The 22,628-nt window shown below is 32.8% G+C and overlaps 1 protein-coding gene across 1 annotated transcript; it reads left to right on the top strand.

The window, feature by feature from the left end:
- The first annotated feature begins 229 nt into the window (after positions 1 to 229).
- LOC148597442 (uncharacterized) lies at positions 230 to 22,628 on the top strand. The gene is made up of 28 exons (XM_088564405.1): positions 230 to 358; positions 582 to 617; positions 1,917 to 1,955; positions 2,500 to 2,535; positions 3,263 to 3,558; positions 4,257 to 4,545; positions 4,956 to 4,979; positions 6,748 to 6,792; positions 7,670 to 7,705; positions 7,977 to 8,003; positions 9,672 to 9,698; positions 11,476 to 11,502; positions 12,250 to 12,285; positions 12,855 to 12,881; positions 13,624 to 13,650; positions 14,056 to 14,082; positions 15,162 to 15,188; positions 15,522 to 15,548; positions 15,954 to 15,998; positions 16,576 to 16,665; positions 17,476 to 17,601; positions 17,787 to 17,894; positions 18,230 to 18,337; positions 18,472 to 18,516; positions 20,337 to 20,462; positions 21,208 to 21,315; positions 21,619 to 21,672; positions 22,388 to 22,628. The coding sequence occupies exons 1-28, from the start codon at positions 307 to 309 to the stop codon at positions 22,510 to 22,512; spliced, it is 2,040 nt and encodes a 679-aa protein (XP_088420531.1). The 5' UTR covers positions 230 to 306; the 3' UTR covers positions 22,513 to 22,628.

Raw genomic sequence — 22,628 nt, 5'->3', positions numbered from 1 at the left:
ATTGTCTTCATTGCATTCTATTGCAGCTTTCATTGATGTTCTATCTTTTATTTCCGTTAGTCTACTCATTACAACTCGGTCATACTGGTATTATATGATAAAAAATATCGCATTCCTTACTTGATGTCCATCCAGCAAAAGAAAATGTTGAAATTGCACTTAAACAGCAATATAACAAAGTGTTACTTATTTAAATCTCCTTAAATAAATACAAATCTTAGGGATAATATTAATCTACCAAACGTAAGCGATTGGTACTACTTAAAGAACACACAGCGGCGGGCGTTAGACAAACGGAACGGAACAATGGACAAACTTCTGGTTGGATTATTTTCCTTGGCTTTATGTCATCAAGCAGGTTTGTTTATTAACAGTATATTTATACTTGTAAGGTACATCCATATCTCATAACATACATAATTTTGGATTATCATAATATAATTTTAACACTACAATTGACATAGTAATAATAATATATAATAATATACCTTATCTATCATACGATGAGGTTAATTGGGGGTTTGAATTAAACATGTTCCCTATTGATAATGGATATTAAAAAATGGTTGTTTGTATTTCAGCGACAATTCCTCCCGCTTGGGGTAACTGGAACAAAGGTAAGCATGTTGTTATGCCCCTCCCCGGCATTGACAGATATATATTATGATATAGCTGTCCATCCGTTTAAATCAAAGTCTCTTTATAAAATAATGAAATTAAAACAAACAGCTATTTACATATAAAAAGGTACATAAAAGGAAGATGAGTCGGAGTATCAACAAACAAAGTAGGCTTTGCGCACTAATTTCCGTTCTTAAAGAATCATAGGTCACACCTCTTTGACAATTTGCTAATTTAATAATGGAAAACGATTAATCGAGTGCGCGGAACTTATGTCATGCATGAGTTAAATATTAGCAATCTGGAATAATGATTATATTTTATCATCCTCGTTAACCAGATGATTTTTCTACTTGATACATTGATTTTCTTAATATTTTTTTCTGTTGTTTTTATGCAATTGTGTTACAAGTTACTTGGATAATGAATTTAAGCTAAAATTTTTTTTTTCTGTTGTAGAAACTACTCTTAAACTTTTTCTATTGAAAAATAACACATTTTCCATGTGCATATTCTGTTTTTTTTTGCACTTCGCGCAATAAACAATATGGACATGGAAAACTCATGTAATTTTTTCAATAGACAATTTTTTTTTATTATTGCCAATTCTTAATTTCATCGTCATTTCTGTTCATTTTATCATTCATTTTATTTGCATCGCGTGAATAATATTAGATTTCTGTTTAATAAACATAGTTCGTAAATTTTAATTTAATATAATCTTTTTTTTTTGGTTTATTTTAATACCGTTAAATGTACAACTATACCCCCCTCTTCTATTGTGTAAAAGCCGATAAACGATGACTTTATACTTAGGCAATACAAAGACTTGGGAAGTGGTTGAGTATGTTGTTTTTAGACTTTAATTTATATCCTTTTCTTGATGTTCTATTTACTTTTTTATATTGAAGACATTTTGTTAAACGATCTATCTCTACTTAGCAAGCACGGAGATGGACCTTATTTTATTGCACACCCACCCCCGAAAAATACGTTTTCTTACCGGTGCACTTGGTCCATGCTCTCCAGTTTTTAGTGGAGTCCGAGTTGCTCATTTACTTTTGTTACTTTGTATGTATGATTTTAGTTACTTTATGTTCTTTGTTGTGTATGTCTGTTTTCCATGTCTGATCTTTGTCCATGGATTACATTCTTTTGATTACCGCTATAACCTTGGTTCCCTTGATTACTCTTTCACTGTGGTTTTGTTGGTTTTTTTGCGGGGGTTTGGAAGGGGGATTGTGTAACTTGATGATAATTTACAACTTCCATGTTCTTTTTCATTTGTATTTTAGGCACTACTACAACTCCAAAGCCATGGGGAGGTTGGTCAAGTAAGTTATATTAATATCCTTTATTCACATTTTACATCGCGCCTTCCCAAAAGAACGCTATTATCAGCCTCATATCTTGACTTTCGCTAGACTTTTGAGATAGGTGAGAAAGGAAAATTCATGACAAAACTAAGTGTTATTTTGGTCATTACATGCTGTTTGTTTTGTGTGTCTGTTTTCCCCGACTAGTCTTTATCCTTCGCTTGGAATACATGCTTTTGATTTCAGCTCGAATCTTCGTTCCCTTGGTTACTCCTTCAAATCAAAGTTTTTACAGCAAGTTTTTTGAGCAAATGGATACCGTAGCGTTCATAAATTATCTCTATTAAGCGGGTAACAAAAAAAAGAAAACTGGACACCTAATTAATGAGTCTTAACCTTCCAAATAAATACATATTTTAACCTTTGTCGTTTGTGTTTCCTTTGAAGTAAAATTAATTGTATTAACATTAAAATTTGGTTATTTTACACAAAACATTTTTTGTTTATTGCATATTTTACTTATTTTATGTTTACATTGTTTTACCTTTGATTTATAAAACAGGCACCAAACCTCCAAAATCATGGGGAGAATGGACGAGTAAGTTTTTTTTAATCATAATGAAAAGTGGTATTGATTAGCTTTTGAATATTTTACTTTTATTTTTTTACTAAGCTAGACTATAAACGATATCTACCAAGCATGACACAACACATTTAAGGAAAGACTATTACATATTTCGGTTCTTATGAAGAAATAATCTCAATCACGCACTAAATAACCTGTTATGCGGGTTATCTTTTAAGTATGCACGACGGGCGTTGAGGTTATTTCAAATAGACTGAAAAAATATAATAGTCATTCCTTATAATGTACTTTACGTATCAAAATTCAGCGAGTAAATCAATAGTTGTCATGTCGTCTGTTAGATGATGGATGAAATTGTTTATCCAGAACCCGTGCTACTTCTGAAATTTGACTAATAATGAATACCTAATTTTATGGCTTTTAAAGTCAGTGTACATTTATTTTGAACAATATTTGGCTTTTTTTTATTTGATTATCGTTGATATAAACAACTTAAAGTATTTTAACAATGATTTTTTATAGCTGAAATATTGCTGCTCGAGCGTAAAACCCCAATATTTAATCATACTAAAATGGAGAAAGATTAACATAGTCCAATTTAGACTTTTCACTAAGTTGGAAAAAAATAAACATTGATAAATTTGAAATTTACTAAGTTGGAAATATTTTTACTTTGACCAATTAAAACTTCTACTATGATGGAAGAATTTAACATTAAACAATGTGATTTTTTGCTAAGATGGGAAAAAGTGTGAAGCCAATGCGGATATGGTATTTCTCTTTGACGATTCCTCAAGTATAAGTCACAATAGTTTAGGAAATTTCCAAATTATGAAGAACTTCATGAAGACAATCGTTAATAGCTTTGAAACAGTTGGGCCATCTGGAGCACAATTTGGGGCCGTCATGTTTTCTGATAGAGTTGACGGACCCTTCCATTTGAACACGTTTAGCACTAAGGCGGCAATAACACAAGGAATACAAGATATCATACCTAAAGAAGGAGGATCAACTGCAATAGGCGCTGGTATAGAGGTAATAAGAGGCTGGTGTAACCTGTAAAAGGACGAAATTTGATATATCGATATTTTTTTTCATAAATTACCCAAACGGTATGATGTGAGCTATAAACAGATGAAAAGTTTGTTTGATACGAAACTAATATATTCTTACTCTGTAATACCCCTTAACTACTTGCCAGACTGCACGTCCGTCCATTTATTGTAGTTAACTAATTCATATTTTGTGTTTGTTTTTGTTTCTCAATTTAACAAAAGCCCCAGAAAGTACTGGCAGATAGGTCATACTACTGAAAAAAAGTCATTGAACTTACGTTTGTTTGTGCATGGAATATAGTGTACCTGAACAAAATAACTCCAGTGTTACGTTCATGTAATAACTCTAGTGTAACGTTCATGTAATAACCCTAGTGTTACGTTCATGTAATAACTCTAGTGTTACGTTCATGTAATAAAGACACAAATGACCAAAGACATGTTTAATTATAGGTTATCCTTTTCTCTGTTACATGTTAGAGCGGTAGTGAACACAAATACAGAACATTACAAATACAATCAGAGACTATAAAATAATTTGCTGCATTATTTTTTGTTCGTTTCCACTTTATGGATAAAACATTACCCTTTCAACAAGAGTAACTGCAAAAAAAACGTTTAAGCGAAAATGAATTAGTACCTGTTAAATATATATGACGTGCAACGCATCATTTTCAGTATGTAAGATTAAACAGTTTCTTGCCGGCTAACGGAGGTGGACGAGATGACATTGCGAAAATTGTAATACTTCTCACAGATGGGAAAAATAACGGTCAACCTCCACCCATTGACGAAGCTTTAAAGCTAAAAAACCAGAATGTCATCATCATTGTTATTGGAGTCGGTTCTGCTGTTGAAATGAACGAACTTCGTCAGATAGCATCACAGGATGATTATGTTTTCCATCCAGATACATTTGAAGAACTTAACTCAATTTTGGATTCAGTTTTGTCGATGGCATGTGATGGTAAGGATACCAATACTCATTTTACACGTTACATTTATTAATGTAAACCGTACTTCAGCATGGATGAAAATATCTAAACTTAGTTAATCACATATGCATTAGAACATCTTAATCAGCGTCATCTTTTCAGCGACACATCACGACACTCAATTTATTTTAATCTTTAATTATACATTTCATTAATATGATATTCTGATTGCACTGACAATCCATACCAAACGTTGATTTAATCTTTCACGATCAATATTTGAGATGAAATATACTCTGATAATACGTTTTAATTCAAAGTACTCAATTTTGAATTGAGATTAATTTTACCTTACACTGAATCATTGTAACTTATCTTATTGAAAATGAATTGTTATATTGTTCCGTTCGTTTTAATATTTCAATGCTTTTTTCATTTATAGTTTGTGAAAATGGAGGAAATACGGGTATGTAAAAAATGAATCTAACATTACCTTATATTTCATTAATACAGCTCTTGAATGATATAAACTTTCCACTAACACCATATGCTATCCCCCAAATCCCCATTCCCAATAGAAAAATCCCAATCCTCTTACAGAATCCCCATTGCATATTTTGTATCAAATATGTACATTGTCGAATTCAATCTTATATTTCTTTTTTACTCTAACATTTTATCTGAACTGTTATTTTTATACGACCGCTGAATATTTGTAGCCGTATATTGATTTTGGGCTGTTATCGTCGTCGTCGTCGTCTGTAGACCTATGTTTTGTGCGATAATTTGAGTATTTAGTTTATTTTAAATATTTTTGTGTCAAAGTTTCAAGCCACAATAAATCAAAATTTGTCGACCCTGTTGTCCTTGTGACCCATCCTTTTTTTTTATCATTTCATGTTCATTGTCTGAATATAGCTGAAATATTGCTGCTCGGATGTTAAACCCCAACAAACAACAAACAACATCAAGCCACAATAGGAATGTTGGTAAAGATATTGGGAGCTATTGGCCCCACAGTTTTAGAACAAAAATAGACTTTCATGGAATTTAATTGTATAACGTCAGTTAAAGTACAGGAATGTGTATGATATTGTTCAACAATATTCTATACAACAATGTTCAGACTTGGATTGATTTTTAGGATAAGGACTTGAACGTTTCAGAAATTAGGGGCATAACAGTGGAGCCAGGAACATTTATTTCTATAATGTCTAAACTTGACTTCTATTGAATGATGTTTTAACAATTGTAGTACAAGGTGCCATATCACAAAAAGATTACTTGGATTAATTAATGGGGTTGTGACTTGAGCAATGCCAAAATAAAGGGTCACAAAGGGGCCAGAAACAAGTATTGTTTTCTGAATTCTTGACGATATCTTGTTTATTTCCGGTCTAACTTAGAAGGTGTTTCATTAAATTCTTCATGAGAAAAATCCCTGCGTGTATTTTCAATCAAATTCAGATCTCTTACGGATTTTGAGTAATCTTCAGCTAAAAACGACCACGCCCCTCAAAAAAAAACTTTTTATTTTTGATGCAAATTTGATTTTTTGGGGCTTATTTCATATGAAAATCCCAGCCTAAATACAAGAGCTTTCAGAAGTATGCCTACCAAATTAATCCTATCATTTACTGTTTTTGAGATAATAAGGTACAAAGTGTTGCATGAATGCATCCTGAGGCAAATATTTATACTTAAATTGAATTTTAAAACATTGTGTCCAATGAGTTGATGTGTCCCTGTTGAACTGTAAGTCCCTATGTTTATTGTGTCAGAAACTAATATTGTGTCCACACTTGCCTGAAGTGAACTTAGTTCTACTGGCTGCAGTTGTATCATGTTGCGCTCTGTCGGTGGAGCTTTTTAAATTTAATACATTTTTCATATCAATAAATACTACAAAAACTAATTTCTCCAACCTCCCATTCACTATACTCATCCCTCATATACCATAGAACGGAACGTTTTTCCCATTCAAGTTCTGATTTGTTTGTTTTTTGTTTTGTTTTGTTTTTGTTTTATGTTGAATTTTAAAGAATGTATGGAATGATGTGTGTTCTAGTCATTGACATGAAAGAAAAACCTTTTTTTCTTTCCGCTTTATTGGATTTTTGTTTTTATACTTTGTTATCATTACAAAAACTACGTTTCAAGATTATCACAAAATAATTAAAATATAAATATTATAAACGAAGCCTTTTTTGCAAAAAAAGTTTTATCTCTTTTAGGTCCACCGGGTCCGCCGGGTCCACGTGGACCAAAGGGTGATAAAGGTACGTTACGGTGCAGAATGAAGATACTGGTGTAGCCCTTCAATTAGAAGAAGTAATAGGATACAATATAAATAATGTTATGGTAAAATAGTCACTTGGCACAATAAACATGTTTCCCTGTAAACCAAGATTGTGTGCTTTCAGCCACTTGTAACAAATAACATGTTTTATTATAAACCAACAATTTGGGTGCTTTCAGTCACTTGTCACTATCAGCAAGTTCCTGTATAAACTGTGTGCTTCACTTGCGAACATGCTAACGAGTTTTTTTTTATATTACTTTTTTTTGTTCTGTCAATGTTATTTACCCATTAGAATGGCGCAACTGGATTTTCAGTAAATAATTAATGGACGTTCTGGAGTTAAGTCATTAGTTGTTGATGTCCTGAAATAACTCAGAAGGTCCTAAAATCGAATGAGGAGTTCAGAAATATTTGAGATGCTCTAGGAATCAGATTATGGAGTTTTTAATTAGAGGTCCTCAGTCACTTTTAGAATCATAGAAGAAGGATGGATATTATCATTCATTTGAAATGCATGTATTACAATCAATTATCTATTTTTCTGTTTATCTTATTAATGAAAAAAATCGTAACACTTTACCAGGGGTTTCATTTCTTTTGCAATTCAGGTACCTTTTTTGTAGATGGTACTTTTCATCATTTTCTTTTATAAAACTGTATAAAAGTTTAAAATTCTGGAGGTACCCTTCAGTAGCCTAGGAGGATGAAAGTACCTGGTATTGCCTCTTAATGAAAGGCCTAACTTAACTATTGCCATTTTATGTTCTCAACAAATCAGAAAAGTAAAATGAGGGTAACACATGTTAGATATTTTTTTGTTTGAAAAAGGTAAATGCTTAAAATGTGTGTTTCAGGTTCAACTGGTAACCGAGGTCCGCCAGGAATCCGAGGTATATATTTTTATTTGTTCGTTGGAGATTTGTTTTCAAATTGCACAATATTTTATTATTGTAATGACATTATAAATATTAATTATAAATCAATGTGTTGTATTGATATAAATGTTCATAATTTAATCTGATGAAGCCATAATGTCAGATTGCTCAATTACTGGTACATGCAGGGAGCATTCGTCAACAAAACTTCACACCTGTCATTGCAAATGAATTGAAAACCGAATTTCGTTTGTCTTTATTTTAATGATTAGATTTTTTATTATAGGTATGATAGGACCAAAAGGCCCAACAGGTAAATATATGTTATGAAAGCATCATTGTAACTAATGGTAACAACAAAATTACCAAATACTAATCAGATCCATAGTCGAGTCAAGTTCAAAACAAATCTGGTCAGATATAATGTAAATAAAATGGATGAGAGTGTTACCTATTACACGTTTGAGTTTTATTTTGAACACCTGAAGTCATCGTCCGCTAGTAAGAGAAGGTCAAGATATCCTTATTAGCTCATCTGGCCCAAGGTAAGCTCTTGCCTTTATATGACGTCCGTCGTCGTTATTAATATTTGTTTTCAAAGTTCCTGTCCTCTGACACTACTTCACCTATTGGAATCAAACTTGGTTTTAATGTTTCTTGTGGCATATAACTAATGTGGGAATTTTTTATCCGCTAAAAACCATGGCCGCCGTTATTAAAAATAGAACATAAGGGGTCAGACAGTAGTTTTCCGCATAAATCACTAAACCCGTTATTGATAAAAATTTTGATATAGGTAAAAGTGTTCAGCATGATGAGATCTATCTGTGGTGAAATTTTCGTTTTAATCTGCGAAGCCAGGTTGGATTTCTTGCCTTTTTTCGATGTTTTTTGCTATTGTTAATGTTATTTCTTTCAAGAATCTTCTCCTCTTACTCTCCTTAACCAATTGGAACCAAATTTGGTATGAATGTTCCTTAGTGTATTTTCATAGAACTGCTTTAGGGGGTTTTGATCTGTGGAAAAACATGGCTGCTGTAACTTAAATAGAAAAAAACGGATCATTTCTCATATATCTCCAATACTATTAGGTTAAGCCAAAGTCTTTCAATTGCTGAAATAATGATTCATTTTACAAGCCCACAAAAGTCTCCAAGGGATCAAAGTTGTCTGTTAACTGGGTGTAAGAGTTATTGCCCTTGAAATGTGAAAACTGACTTTTCATTCAGTTTTCAGCCAATATCTGGAAAACTATGATAGATAGAGTGAAACTTTCTGTTGCTGAAATGATCCTGATGATAAGGCCTACACATGTTCGTGGGAATCAAAAGTTTTGAAGGACTCCTTGTTAGTGTTTTTGCCCTTGAAAGCCAAAAAATTATGTTTTTAGCAGTTTTCATCTTGAAAACTATAATTAATAATATGAAAGTATCAATCGTTGAAATGATCTTAATTATAATTAGTCCTACCGAAGTCTTTCAGTTAAAATTGTCGGACAACTCCTTGTTAGACTTATTGCATTTGAAAGGCAAAAATTTAAACTGGTGATCGATTCAGGCTTCTGGGAGCCTCTTGTTTAGTTAGTCCTTTCGTTTCGTATACTTGTTTAATGTCAAATGTGTTGTTGATTTTGCCGGCTGCTATTTACATTTTATCTTTATTTTTCCCCCATTTGGTGTCATTTTCATTTTCCTCAAATAAATATTTCAGATTTACTTTCAACGTTTTCAAATGATTGCCAATATCGTTTTTACAATAATTATATAAATATTATATAAACAGTTGATATAAGCAAATCATATGGTACATGGATAAATAAGCAGTTTTTACGATACATCCGGAAAGTAATAATGGAAGTTGGTACTTTTCGCTATTTTTTTACTTTCTTGTTTCATTTTTAAGTACAATTATAACAAGATGCTCTTTCTTTTATATTCAATTTCGTTAAGGTACATATCAATTTGCATATTTGTTATTTCAGGAGACCAAGGACCACCAGGGATTCCAGGTAACAATCGCACAATTTATAATAAATACAGGCCAAATTGGTTCTTGAAGTCGGAATATTACTGATATATTTTTTATCAATATAAACGACTTTAGTATAATTCTAATAAGATGATTAATATTTTCATTGCTTACTTGTACCCTTCAGTCGTATTAGATGGACATTCATCTACAAATCATGTAGATGGTTATTATTTTCAGTGTGTATAATAATATTAAGTACAATTTCCTGCTAGAATCAGGCAATGTATAGGACATCATTGTTCTCAGTTTGTGTTTTGTTTTTTTTTGTCGCTAAGTATATTTAATGTATCTATTAAAAACAATCGAAAAACTACTATACTATATATGTTAAAGTTATACTTAAGCCTCTTTAACGTATCTTTGACTGCTTATTGCTTATAAGTGCGGAAAAAAACTTCCCGCCATTTTTCCATATAGCAAAATAACTGAATTTGACCTATCAATATCTTGCAAAATGCAAACTTCACAAAAATTTTCATGACAATTTCTGACATATATAGTTATTTAAAAGTGCGATAAAATATTTGTTTTTGTTCCTTCGTGTGCCTCGCCTTGTATTTATTTTGTCTGATTTTTAGACAGAAAAGTTCATGTACATAAATAGCTTAATTGTTGCATTCAACTAAAGTTTCATTTAGTTTTCTTCTTGTAACTTGCACAAATCAAAGAATTGCACCATCATTTTCTGTTCATAAGTACACAATAACATTTCGTTGTATATAAAGCTATATTTGCCAATATATTTTGAAAAAAACTTCCCGCCATTTTTTGATGTTATTTTCACGAACAAGTATAAGTATGAATTTAGCGCTTAATGAAATTTGTGTTTGAATAATTAAGCGACTTTCTATGGAAAAATAAACTTCATTTTGAAATGTATGAAGCAGGTCCGGTTGTCAAAAGAATAGGCCTGCAGCAGCGCTAAGCTTGTCGTATAAGGCGACTAAGTAGTGCTCAGAAACCTAGCCGGGGGCTAGGCGCTCTGCCCACAGAGCAACTGGGATGTGTGCCCCAGGAGGTGGAATGGGGTACCCCTGGCGTGTTACATGCTGGGGTTGTCAGGCTATAATACGGAAAACCTGACCGCAAACCATAGTGGTGCACCGTGTTGGGAAAGATGCCACGTTCCTCGCACGTTAAAGAACCCTGCTGTGGTATTCGATAGGAGTAGGAACCTTTGCGCTCCGCCACAGGAGGCTAAATTGCCCGACCTTACCCATCCCCCCTTTTTCCAGTGGCAATCAAAATTTGTCGACCCTATTATCCTTGTGGCCCATCCTTTTTTTTTTCATTTCATGTTCATTTTGTCATCCATTTCATGTTCATTGTCTGAATATAGCTGAAATATTGCTGCTCGGACGTTAAACCCCAACAAACAAACAAACAAACGAAATGTATGAAGCTAACTTACATCTCAATTGAAACTGTCTGTCCTTCCTTTTCAAAAATTCTCAGTTTGCATTATTTCTAGGTGGAAATTATTCGAAAAAATGGTAAAATGGTTATTAGAATAAATACAAACTAAAGAATCCAATATTACTTTATTTGATAATAGTTTTGTTCAGTTCATGTATGTTTCTCAATGAAAAATATGAATCTCGTGAACGGTTGTGCAATTTTGAATCAATAAAGAATGTTATTGTGCAAAATAAACAACATAAGATCTTATAGCTTATGAATATTTTACTTTTAATGACTTAACGAATATCTCGTTTTATTATTATTATTACAAATATGTTCATTATGTCTTTCAGGTGGACGTGGGGAGCCTGGAAATAAAGGTATGATAACAATGTTCATACGTTTTACAATTGCCCCGTGCAGGTCCGGCCGGGTGTCAAAAGAATAGGCCTGCAGCAGTGCTAAGCTTGTCGTACAAGGCGACTAAATAGTGCCCAGAAACCTAGCCGGGGCCAAGGCGCTCTGCCCACAGAGTTACTGGGTTGTGTGTCCCAGGAGGTGGAATGGGGTACCCGTGTTACATGCTGGGGTTGTCATGCTTTAATACGGAAAACCTGACGCAAACCATAGTGGTGCACCGTGTTGGGAAAGATGCCATGTTTCTCGCACGTTAAAAAATCCTGCTGTGGTATTCGATAGGAGTAGGAGCCTTTGGGCTCCACTACAGGAGGCTAAATTGTCCGACCCAACCCATCCCTTCCTTTTATCTCGTGGCAATCAAAATTTGTTGACCCTATTATTCTTTTGTCCCATCCTTTTTTTTACATTTCATCATCATTTCTTGTTCATTTTGTCATCCTATTTCATGTTTATCGCATGAATATAGCTGAAATATTGCTGCTCGGGCGTTAAACCCCAATAATCAATAAAAATGACCATGAAATAATAGGGTGTACAAATGTTGATTGCCACTAGAAATAGCGAGAGATTTTTAACTAAGTTACGTATCTCTTGCAAAATGTTGAATAGTAGTTAAGTTGTTCGAAAAGATTAGGTATTAATTTTTTTCTCGAGTCAGATGTTTTATATAATTATATGTATACGTCAAAATTTGTTTTGTTTTGAAGGTCCAGTTGGAGACAGGGGTATACCAGGCAAAGCAGGTAAAGAAAGATAAATGACATGATTTAGAAAAAACATGGGGAAAATGTCGCCCGATTGAAGATTTATTTTTTTAAATCATTTACGAGTATGTAGTTAAGTGGTTTTAAATTTGACTGTGAGTGAGTAATCACGATTCTAGAGGATATCAAAAGAATGTAATTCAGGGAAAAGATCAGACAGGAAAACAGACACACTTAATAAAGATAACAAAATAACCAAATTAATACATTCAATGCTACAAAAGAAAACGAATAACTCGAACTCCACTAAAAACTGGGCGCATGGATCAGGTGCACCGTTAGGTTAAGCGTCCTCTGCTTTCAAAGAAATACCCGACAAAAGGTTTCAGTTTGTAATCTTTAGTTTAATATCTATGAAAAATAGCAGTTGTGTTAAACATTTGTTTTCTGGACATGATATATTAAGAAATGTTTTACCTATTTTGTAATGTTAACTATATAAATAGAGAGAGGTTGGAAAATAGGATGCCAAAGTCTTTATTTTTCTGATAATTGATATTTCACATGTCTTATTAGCTTATCGACTGAATATTTTCTTTTTCATTTAGGTCCAGATGGTTGGCCAGGCATAAAAGGTATAAGAACAAATGTACTTTATTATATACTAAAATTACGATTCAGGTGGTGGTAAAATACTGTCTTAATTGTGACGGTAGTGAAACCTATCTAAACCGAGTCCTAAATACACCCAAAACTTGTCTTAGGAGGTAGACCTAGAGTAAGGGACATAATCTTTGATATCAGTGATATGTTAGTATCATATTCAATTTCACCAAAGACTATCAAGCTTTTATTTGAATCAGAATGAATTCAGTCCAATTTACAATTGATGCTTAAATGAGATTGATGAAAATTAATGAATACAAATATGTAAATGATTTGTAATAGTTATGCACTTTACCCCAGGTCAACCTCCTTAACCGGACACTTTAGAGTTCCTACATAAGAGTATGAATGTATTTTAAACCGGTATAAACCGAACAGATTCTACCGTCCAAGACGGTTTAGACAGGTTTCACTTAAGGAGGTAGATCTTAGAAAATAGTTGATAGAATTAGATACAAAATGATATGGTTGCTCCTAGGAATGAGCGTTTTGAATTTTTATGCAAGATAGATATGGCCACTTTTACCAAAAGAATTCTTATCAAACCAGATGACAGGTTCGGGCGCTATAGAGACTTAAATTACAGTCGTTTTAACACAAACTTGATATAGGTATCTCAACTTCTTGTATGAAAAGGAGCAGGAGTATCTTTTAAGGAGCTTCAATTTGCTCACCATAATTTTAGTTTTAAAATAATTTCATTTTTTGTAGGAGAAAAGGGGGAACCAGGCGACCAAGGTAAGACATATATTATTATGTTTTAACTTTTTCTAAAACATTTTTTTAATGCAAATGTATTTTTGTTTAAGCATCCTTAAATTATCATATGTTGTACGCAAATCAGATGATTCATATATCTAATTTTAAAGGTTGCTTTCTTGAAGATTATGTAGTTTTAGTTTAAGGAGGTAGACCTAGGGTAAGGGACACAACTCTTAAAAATCACTGGCACGTTTGTATTCAGCATTTTACACCAATTTTATATAATCATCTCGTGTACTTGGATTCATTCTATTCTGCTTGAAACGAAAGCTTGGGAGGCTTTGGTGAAATTGGATATGATACAAACATCATTGATTTCAAGGTTAATTGTAAATTGTATTGCTTAGACAACCATACTTCGGTTACTAATTTTCATTGCAGGTCTTCCAGGAGAAAAAGGAATGGAAGGTAAATACAAATTAATTGTCAGTATTACATTCAAAGTGATGTGTAATAATGATGATAACCCGCTTACCAATATAAATAAGTCCACAGTCACATTCACATGACTTATATTGAATTACATCTAGTAGCTAAACACTAGCAAAACAGATCAGAGATTTTTCTTGGCTACTTCCAAACACAACCCGTTCAATATATTGAATGATATCTTGTCTAAGTTTGTATCGTTAATGTTGTGAAAATTCTGATGCTATACACACTGCATATCTTTGTTAACAAATCGTTGTTTGTATTTTGTATAGATGTAAACTTTACTAACCTTTTCAAAATTTAAAGAGGTATATATCTCTAAAACTTTCCATGGGAACTCATTTGTAGTAAAAATATGTTTGAATTTGGGACAATTTGTTTTGAAATATTACTACATTAGATTTTATTTTGAGAAAAAGTGTCATTTTGGCCCACAACTGAAACATGCCACTTAAGCATTCAGCATGACTTTTTCCCCCTTTCTAGTGAATCAGTCCTTTAGAAAATCTTTTTGGTGAAAAAAAGAATCTTTGAGACTGTGGTTTTAAGTGAACGTCATCAATCTTCTTAAACATACATTTAAACTTTCAACATTACAAAAACCAATATTTGTGCTGGGAATAAAATGGTTTGTTTGTATGTTTGTTTGTTGGGGTTTAACGTCCGAGCAGCAATATTTCAGCTATATTCAGACAATGAACATGAAATGAAAGGATGGGTCACAAGGATAATAGGGTCGACAAATTTTGATTGCCACTGGAAAAAGGGGGGGATGGGTAAGATCGGGCAAGTATTCTTCATAAACAATATACATAAATGAGTGATAGGCTTGACTGAATTTCAGTAACGTCATTTTTATTTTTATCAAACAAAGACATTCGAAAACAATTGTATATGCCAAATAGTATGTCAACTATTTCTAACATGTAACAAAAAGCCTAATACGTCTCGGTCTTATTGTTAATACAATGAACAGGCTTATTTATATAACAATCAATCTATGTTTTACAATTTTACACAACTCTTACCAAATGATAGCTTATATTTTATTCCAGGTCCACAGGGACGAAGAGGAGAAATGGGTAATATGTCTATCAACTGAAACATTTGAACCTGCAATTACGATGGTCTTCTTCTATACAAGCATTTAAAATAACGAAAAAAGTACAAGAAAACATTCTACAGACTAAGTTAGTATCATTGTGGACTATTGTATAAGCGAAGATGATGTACAGTCCATTTAAATTTTAGTTTTCATTTTATATTATAACATAAATACAGTTGCATAAACCTTAATTTGTATTTAAATTGCCGTCCTTTGTATTGGTTTTGATTTAGGTCAAAACCTTGTATAGACATAGATGTCACGTGACAAACCTTGCTAAAGTATTATTGTATCCATACAATCTTTGTAGGTTATCGGGGACTTCCAGGATATAAAGGTGAGTTATTTTTACGTTAGGATGTAAAGAAATAAGGAAACTTATTTCAGTCGTCGCAAAAAAAAAAATCGTAAGTTTTGTAAATCGTTACTGAATATTATCGTTTACGATATTGTGGGATTATATGTCTTGCTAATAAGGTTGTTGTTTTACAATAATTAGATATATGTAAGTAAACTTGCTCGTTCAAATCTCCAAGCTTAAAAATATTTCTAGGACAGCACAGACGAATCAATGATGTGAGCAACGTGCTATAACATCTCCCTATTTGTGAAAGTAAAACATTGGACTGTTTATAAATAAGGCTTTAATATGCCAATGACATATAAAATAAATACTCATTCTTCCAATTGTTCCTTTGAAATGGTCTTTAGAATTGTGTATAGCATTGTCTTTGTTTTGTAGGCCAACCAGGTAATGATGGTGTTGATGGATCCCCTGGTCTTAACGGTAAGATTGAATTTATTCAATGTTTTATACGTAAATGGTCCATGTTATTCATCTCATATTTTATTAATCATTCGTTTTAACTCATATTTTTATATTATGTTAATCCTGTAATACAAATCATATTTCGGTTGTTCCTAAGAAATGTAGGAAGTCTTGTCCGGATAGGTAAATAATTTACACGGTTCTTGGCAAAACAGATCTAATCGAACAAACATATAAATCCACACATCAAAAAAAAATATTTGAAATAATAATAATAAATACTTACCTTTAAATTAAACAGTGCATGGAATGTATGTCATACAAGCTGTAAGAAATGAAATTAATTATGCTTGTTAAACAGTTCCGTAACACGTTTATCTGTGACACTGATTCATACTTGTACATGTATGCCAAGAATCAAATAAGACCAAGTAAAATATAAGATATCATATTTGTAACTTTTGTTTGATACTTACATAAAATTAATGCAAAATTGAATATTAACTTTAAGTCTCACTTGTCGCTGTCGCACTAAATCAATTGGTAATATATATGTATATATACATATATTAATTTAAATACAATATTTGTGAAGGACTGCCTGGAGAGCCTGGAGAAAAAGGAAAACAAGGGAACAATGGAACACCAGGGCTAAATGGGGAACCAGGAATGAAAGGGGAAGATGGTAAGTAGTAAAGCACCAGGGGATGAATGTATATAACGAATGATGGGGCACAATATGAATACTTCAGCTTCATTAATCAAGGGAGACACAAGACAATTGAAAAGACACAAAACAAAACAAAACAAAAACAAACAAACGAACAGACATGCTATAAACAAATAAGAAAAAAAATCACCATCTCAAACTACAGAATAAAGAAATATGGAAATGGTTAAAACCACCAGATGCCTTTGTATCAAGCAATTCATTTTTTAAATCCTGTACACACGGAAGAAAACAATTTTTTTTATTATATTTTTATAATTAGATTATATTTTTTTTAAATTGGGCTTATTTATTCCTTTGGTATATGGGAAAATATATAACAGGCTTCTTTGGAGTAATTGCGGATAACTTTTTTTTTAAAATCCACAACATTTTTCCTCTCTTTTACATAGTTACTTACTTTCCAATAGGTTTAGCGATAAATCGTTTAGCTTGTAGATTGTTACTGGTGTTTATTTCCGTAATCAGTTTACAATACCGTAAATTAGGAACTTTTAACCGTAATGTTAGATTCTTTTAAGGATAATAAAGGATAATTTGATTCCACCGTGAAGATAACGCAAAACTAAAGCACTCATTGTTCTAAATGCAACACATCAAACATGCACCTTTTGCAGAAAACCGCCAAAATATCCCAAATTTATGCTAAATGGTAGTTGACCTATTTTTCGATTTTCAATTTGAACTAATCTATATAAATTTCTGACATGTCATTTGTAAGTTTTAATTAGTTAATTTGATCTTCTTATCATGATATCATTGTAGGTAAACCTGGAGCAAAAGGTCAAAAAGGTATGCGTGGAGGTAATGGATATCCAGGGCGTCATGGAGAAAAGGGAGAGAAAGGAGCACTGGGCGACGAAGGTCCACCTGGAGAACCAGGCAGGCCAGGTATATGATCTATGAATGCTGCCTGTTCTTTGGTCAAAATGTAATCACTGAAATAATTAAAACGCCCTTAGTTACAAAAATGAACTTGACTAGCATTCAGCCCTGGTTTCGATTTTTTTTTGTGTGCAAATGTTTGCATGTTGACATTAGGCTATTGCATTCTTAAAACAATTATTTTCACCAAGGAAAGCCTGGGAAAGATGGAAAGGATGGGATACCTGGAAAACCTGGCAGACCCGGTAATAAGGGGCTTCCTGGCAACGATGGGCAACATGGTCGGAACGGAACAGACGGTAAAATTTTATGAAGTGTACTTTCTAAACAAACTTTCCCCATAAATTAAGGTTACAATAAAATTCCACATGGTATATTAAACAAATGTTTCACGAAGACTCCACTTTTATAATTGTTTTACCACAGCTGGCTATTTATTTTATCTCAGATTTATCTTTACTAGTAGCTTAATGCTTACGGGAAAAAGAAGTGTTCCTTAGTTTTGCTAATTTTGTTTTGTTTTTGTTTTTGTTTGTTTTGGAATCATGTCTGTGTTGAATATTTCTGACTTGTTCTTATTTCCTTTTGATGTACATTACTTCTGTTTGATATTTTACTTTAACATATTTTGTAGGAGCACCAGGAATGAAAGGGGAGAAGGGCGTCCGAGGGGACAAGGGTCCATGGGGTGAGAAGGGACGTAGAGGAGACAATGGGACACCTGGTATGAAAGGAATTGACGGTATGATTTACATTTTAGTAGATCTAGAAGTCCGGTATATTGAAGTCAAAACGATATAAAAATATTCATACTAACACTTTTGCATTGTCACAGATATGTTTTACATTTAATTTTTGTGCGTTTAATTTTTGTAGGAAAAGACGGTAAAAATGGAAAACCAGGCTTAAATGGAAAAGACGGTAATATACTTTATACAATTATCCCATTTTAGTGAATAAGGTTACGGAAGTGTAGATGTGTTTTACGCTATTCAAACTGTTTTACATATTTATATATTGTTTTGTTAATTTTGAAAATCATAATAAATCCCATATGTAAAAGGTATACCCATACGTATAATCTTTCATTATTTTTTATATGTGCAGGTATATACACGTAGACCACTATATAAACATTTAGCTGCTCACTATTATCTTTTGTTGTTACAAAATAATTCTATAGCAATACGGCTCATCCGTATATTTGTTTCTTCGTCACGTATCCAATCGTTTATTCTAATACTGAAAGGATAACCCACCATAGCCTCACGTATGAAACAAAGTATCAGCAGACCTTTTATATTATCATTAAAATTAAACTCTTTAATGGAGGTTAACTATTATGTGTTTGGGAGAATCCCTTTCTCAAAATACAGCAGTGGATGAAATTATAAGAGCATGACAGTTGGCATGTGTAATTTCCAATTTTGTTACGAAGAAAACCGGTATTTCAATATCTTTCTTTAAACGCGTCATAATTTGTTTTGCAATGCAGACAACTCGGCCAGTAAACTCTTGTTGAATTTATTGAGTTTTTAAATTAATTGTGGTTTAATGCCTAATGGTAGATATTTCCTGCATTTTACGATGAGAACGTTTGAACAATAGAACTGACCCTGAGTTGTATTTTATGTAGTGCAGTGCGCTGAACAGTTTATAATGTCTATACTATTTCATGGAACCAATTAACTCGAAGTAGGCATGTCATTTTACTTTACGAGCTTCACGCAGCGGCAAATGTTCGTTTCCTCTCTTACTAACCGCTGCAGGCAGACATCTCGGAATTCTTGGGCGTAATTCAAATCTTACGTCGTTGGACAGTCGGGTGACGCCGCGTAAAATTATTCATTTTTTTCAAGATTTTGTTAGATTATTGTATTTTCTGAGAGGGCTGACTGCAGAGTATAAGTGAATTTCGTACGTCAGACGCTATTCGGAGCTTGCTGACTTGGTTACATTATTCTGAAAGAGTAATCAAGGGAAGCAAGGTTATAGCGGTAATTCAAAGAATGTAATCCAGGGACAAAGACCAGACACGGAAAACAGACATTCACAACAAAGAACACAGAGCAACCAAAACATACATACAAAGTAACAAAAGCAAATGAGTAACTCACGCTCGACTAAAAACTGAGAGCATGGACCAGGTGCACCGGTAGGGCAAACCAGCCGTCTCACCAGGACTCCGGACACCAGCCGTCACTATAGCTTCAACATATTGTGTACGTTATATCACAATTTCAAAGCGTTTGTCAGTGGGTCGAACTTGCAACTTTCCACACTCGAAATAAACACACTACATGGAAAACACCTACGCGGAAAAGTACATTAATCTTTTATATACAATTTTCAGTTTTATAAATTTGCTTGAATCTTACGCAAACTTACAAATTGATGGTAAAATAATAAGTTCATTCTCTGTTTACTGAAAAATGTCATTTGAAAAGGGAATCAGTATAATACAATACATGTCTTCCATAAACATTTTTGACCTTTCAAAAGACGTTTCTGCCAATATAAAAAAATGGTTTAATAAAATATATTATCTATATATACAATGAAAACCTGTCTCAACCAGACCTTTTCGTTATGTAGACAAAAAGGTTACAAAAAGTTGAAAATACTTTTATGTGAACGCACCTAAAGATTTATTTATAATATGGAGAGGTATGATCGTAGATGTATTCTTTCCAGACGTTACAGTATTTTTGCGTTTACTAGTTTGACGCTTAACATTTTAGGAAAACCTGGCGAAAAAGGATCAAAAGGAGAACGTGGAAGTAAGGGAATCCCTGGGATTCCAGGAATGAAAGGTGATAAAGGTCAGCGTGGAGATCCTGGTAAAATAGGACTGCCTGGAGAACCCGGTATGTTTTACATCGTAATTTGGATTATTTAGGGTTAATGGTTAATAGGGTTTGTAGGTCGTTCTACTTTCATTTCCGGAATTTCCGGTGTAACAATAATTGAAATCCGAAGACCGATCTTTCTATTGTTTACTCCCGGGATCTCAAAATGTTGCAAATTCTTCTATTTTGTTTTGCTTTTCTTATCATTTTTAAGATGTTATGCTGGATATTTGTAATTTGTAATCGATGTTTTTACACAAAAAAATGTTTTGCTTTTAATACTGAAATCAAAGCTCTGTAAATGACCAATAACCATGTATTCGATTGGTAGTCTAGGACCCAATCTCATGAAACAACGGAGTCAGGTGACGAGACTTTCATACCCTATCAATCGGACAACTGTATTTATGAAATTATTACCAGTCCATGCTTCATTATTTCAGTTATTGATTATCTTTATATAGTTCGACTAAGGTAAAGATGTAGACAAAACACTTTTTTGTAAGGTTGATGTCGAGTTAATAATGTGTTTATTTCTTTTTTTAAGTAGATGTTTCAAAATATATAGTTGTTACTCTCGATACAAATACAAATATCGATTTGATAACTCGCTGGTAACAAACAAACTAAATATTTAAGATACATATATGTAATATAAAGTACTAAGTTTTGGTAAAAATAAATTTTATTAAAATTTTACAACCTATAATTTTCGCTCGTTTCTGTTACTATCGCTGGTCACACATGGTTGCTTACACTATAGGAAAACCTGGAAAGGATGGTTCTAATGGAAAGCAAGGAGAAAATGGTCCACGAGGAGATAAAGGTTTACCAGGTATCAGAGGAGCACCGGGCATCCCAGGAAAGGATGGTAGGATTTAACATTTAATATTATTATGGCTTACATGTATTCATGTGACAAAGTAGGATGTTTTGCCTAATTTTCTAAAAATATGATAAAATTGAAATATCTGAGTATAGTACACCTATCAAGACTTTGTTCGTTCACCAGACAAAATGAAAAAAATGAAAAAAAAGACATATATTTAATTACGCATTTTGAAAAAAATATATACTTTGGAACAAAATTAGTTACTTGCGGATAAACAAAGTTTCCATTATCATGTACATACATGTATATTATTATACGACTATTTCAATTTTCTATATCCAGGTACCATACATGTTATATTTGACAATTATGGCCGATTCAAGATAGGAAAATATCGTAAGTACTTGACCTCAGCTTAGATCTGAGTCAACTGCTGTAAACAATATCTAATTCTACCTACAACAATCTTATAAGAATTTACAATGTATGTATAATCAAATTTGTAAATGAAATATACGATTGAGCACAAATAAAGCGTTTAAGCAGGTTAGGTGACCACCAAGCGGAAATGGACACTTTCATGCAACAGCAAAAATACAGCGGGGAGATTTTGAAACCAATCTTTTACCACTCTTTACATATCAAAAGCTTTATTAATTTGGAAGTTTCCCGGATGCAGGCAAACTTTTGCCTCAATTTAGTTGAAACATGTAGCAAATCCAAACATAAGTCAATGATCTCAGATGACCAGTTAAATAGAAATAAGTTGACATAGCAGTTTAGGGGAAGTAGTGTTTCTCAATAAATCTATACAGAGTTTTGAATATAAAATCTCATTAAATTGCAAAGTCTATGTAAGTAATTATATTTGTATTCATATCAAATTACAAAGTACACTACTGTATCACTTATCTGAGTCAGTATTACCTTAATTTACAACCAGATCAATTTTGTTTACAAAAAAAACTTTCAATATGTCTTTAAATATATCAAACCGCTTAAAAGTAGTAAGGAAAAAAACCCTAACGAACGGACTGACAGAAATCCTAATCATGGTTTACGGCAAGCATAAACTAAGGAATAGTAATCTAAAACATTAATTGTATTTCAGAAAAGTCCAAGCTAACAAAGAAGATCACATCCGGGTCAAGTTGGGGTGCTTGGGGTGAATGGAGTAACTGGACTGGCTGGACTGGTAACAAACCATCGTCAAACTGGGTAGCATGGAACTATTAATGGACTCTGTTAAATTTGTAAACAATTCTAATTTACAGCTGCCATGTTTTTTTATTGTGAATTGTACTGAATGAATCGTCATTGAATTTCAAACTATTAAAATTTATGTTTTCTTA

The sequence above is a fragment of the Perna viridis genome, chromosome 15 (genome assembly GCF_037379345.1).
Source record: "Perna viridis isolate PV_CMFRI_1.1 ecotype Kerala chromosome 15, ASM3737934v1, whole genome shotgun sequence".
NCBI classification, from domain to species: Eukaryota; Metazoa; Mollusca; class Bivalvia; order Mytilida; family Mytilidae; genus Perna; species Perna viridis.
The sequence above is the reverse complement of the archived record's forward strand: the minus strand, read 5'-3'. Positions and strand labels throughout refer to the sequence as shown.

Excerpts from the sequence above, each read along its gene's own strand:
- LOC148597442 (XM_088564405.1), top strand. The coding sequence starts at position 307 with ATGGACAAACTTCTGGTTGGATTATTTTCCTTGGCTTTATGTCATCAA. Across the intron at positions 3,559-4,256 it reads CAATAGGCGCTGGTATAGAG|TATGTAAGATTAAACAGTTT; the intron begins GTAATAAGAGGC and ends CATCATTTTCAG. Across the intron at positions 13,651-14,055 it reads GGGGGAACCAGGCGACCAAG|GTCTTCCAGGAGAAAAAGGA; the intron begins GTAAGACATATA and ends TTTTCATTGCAG.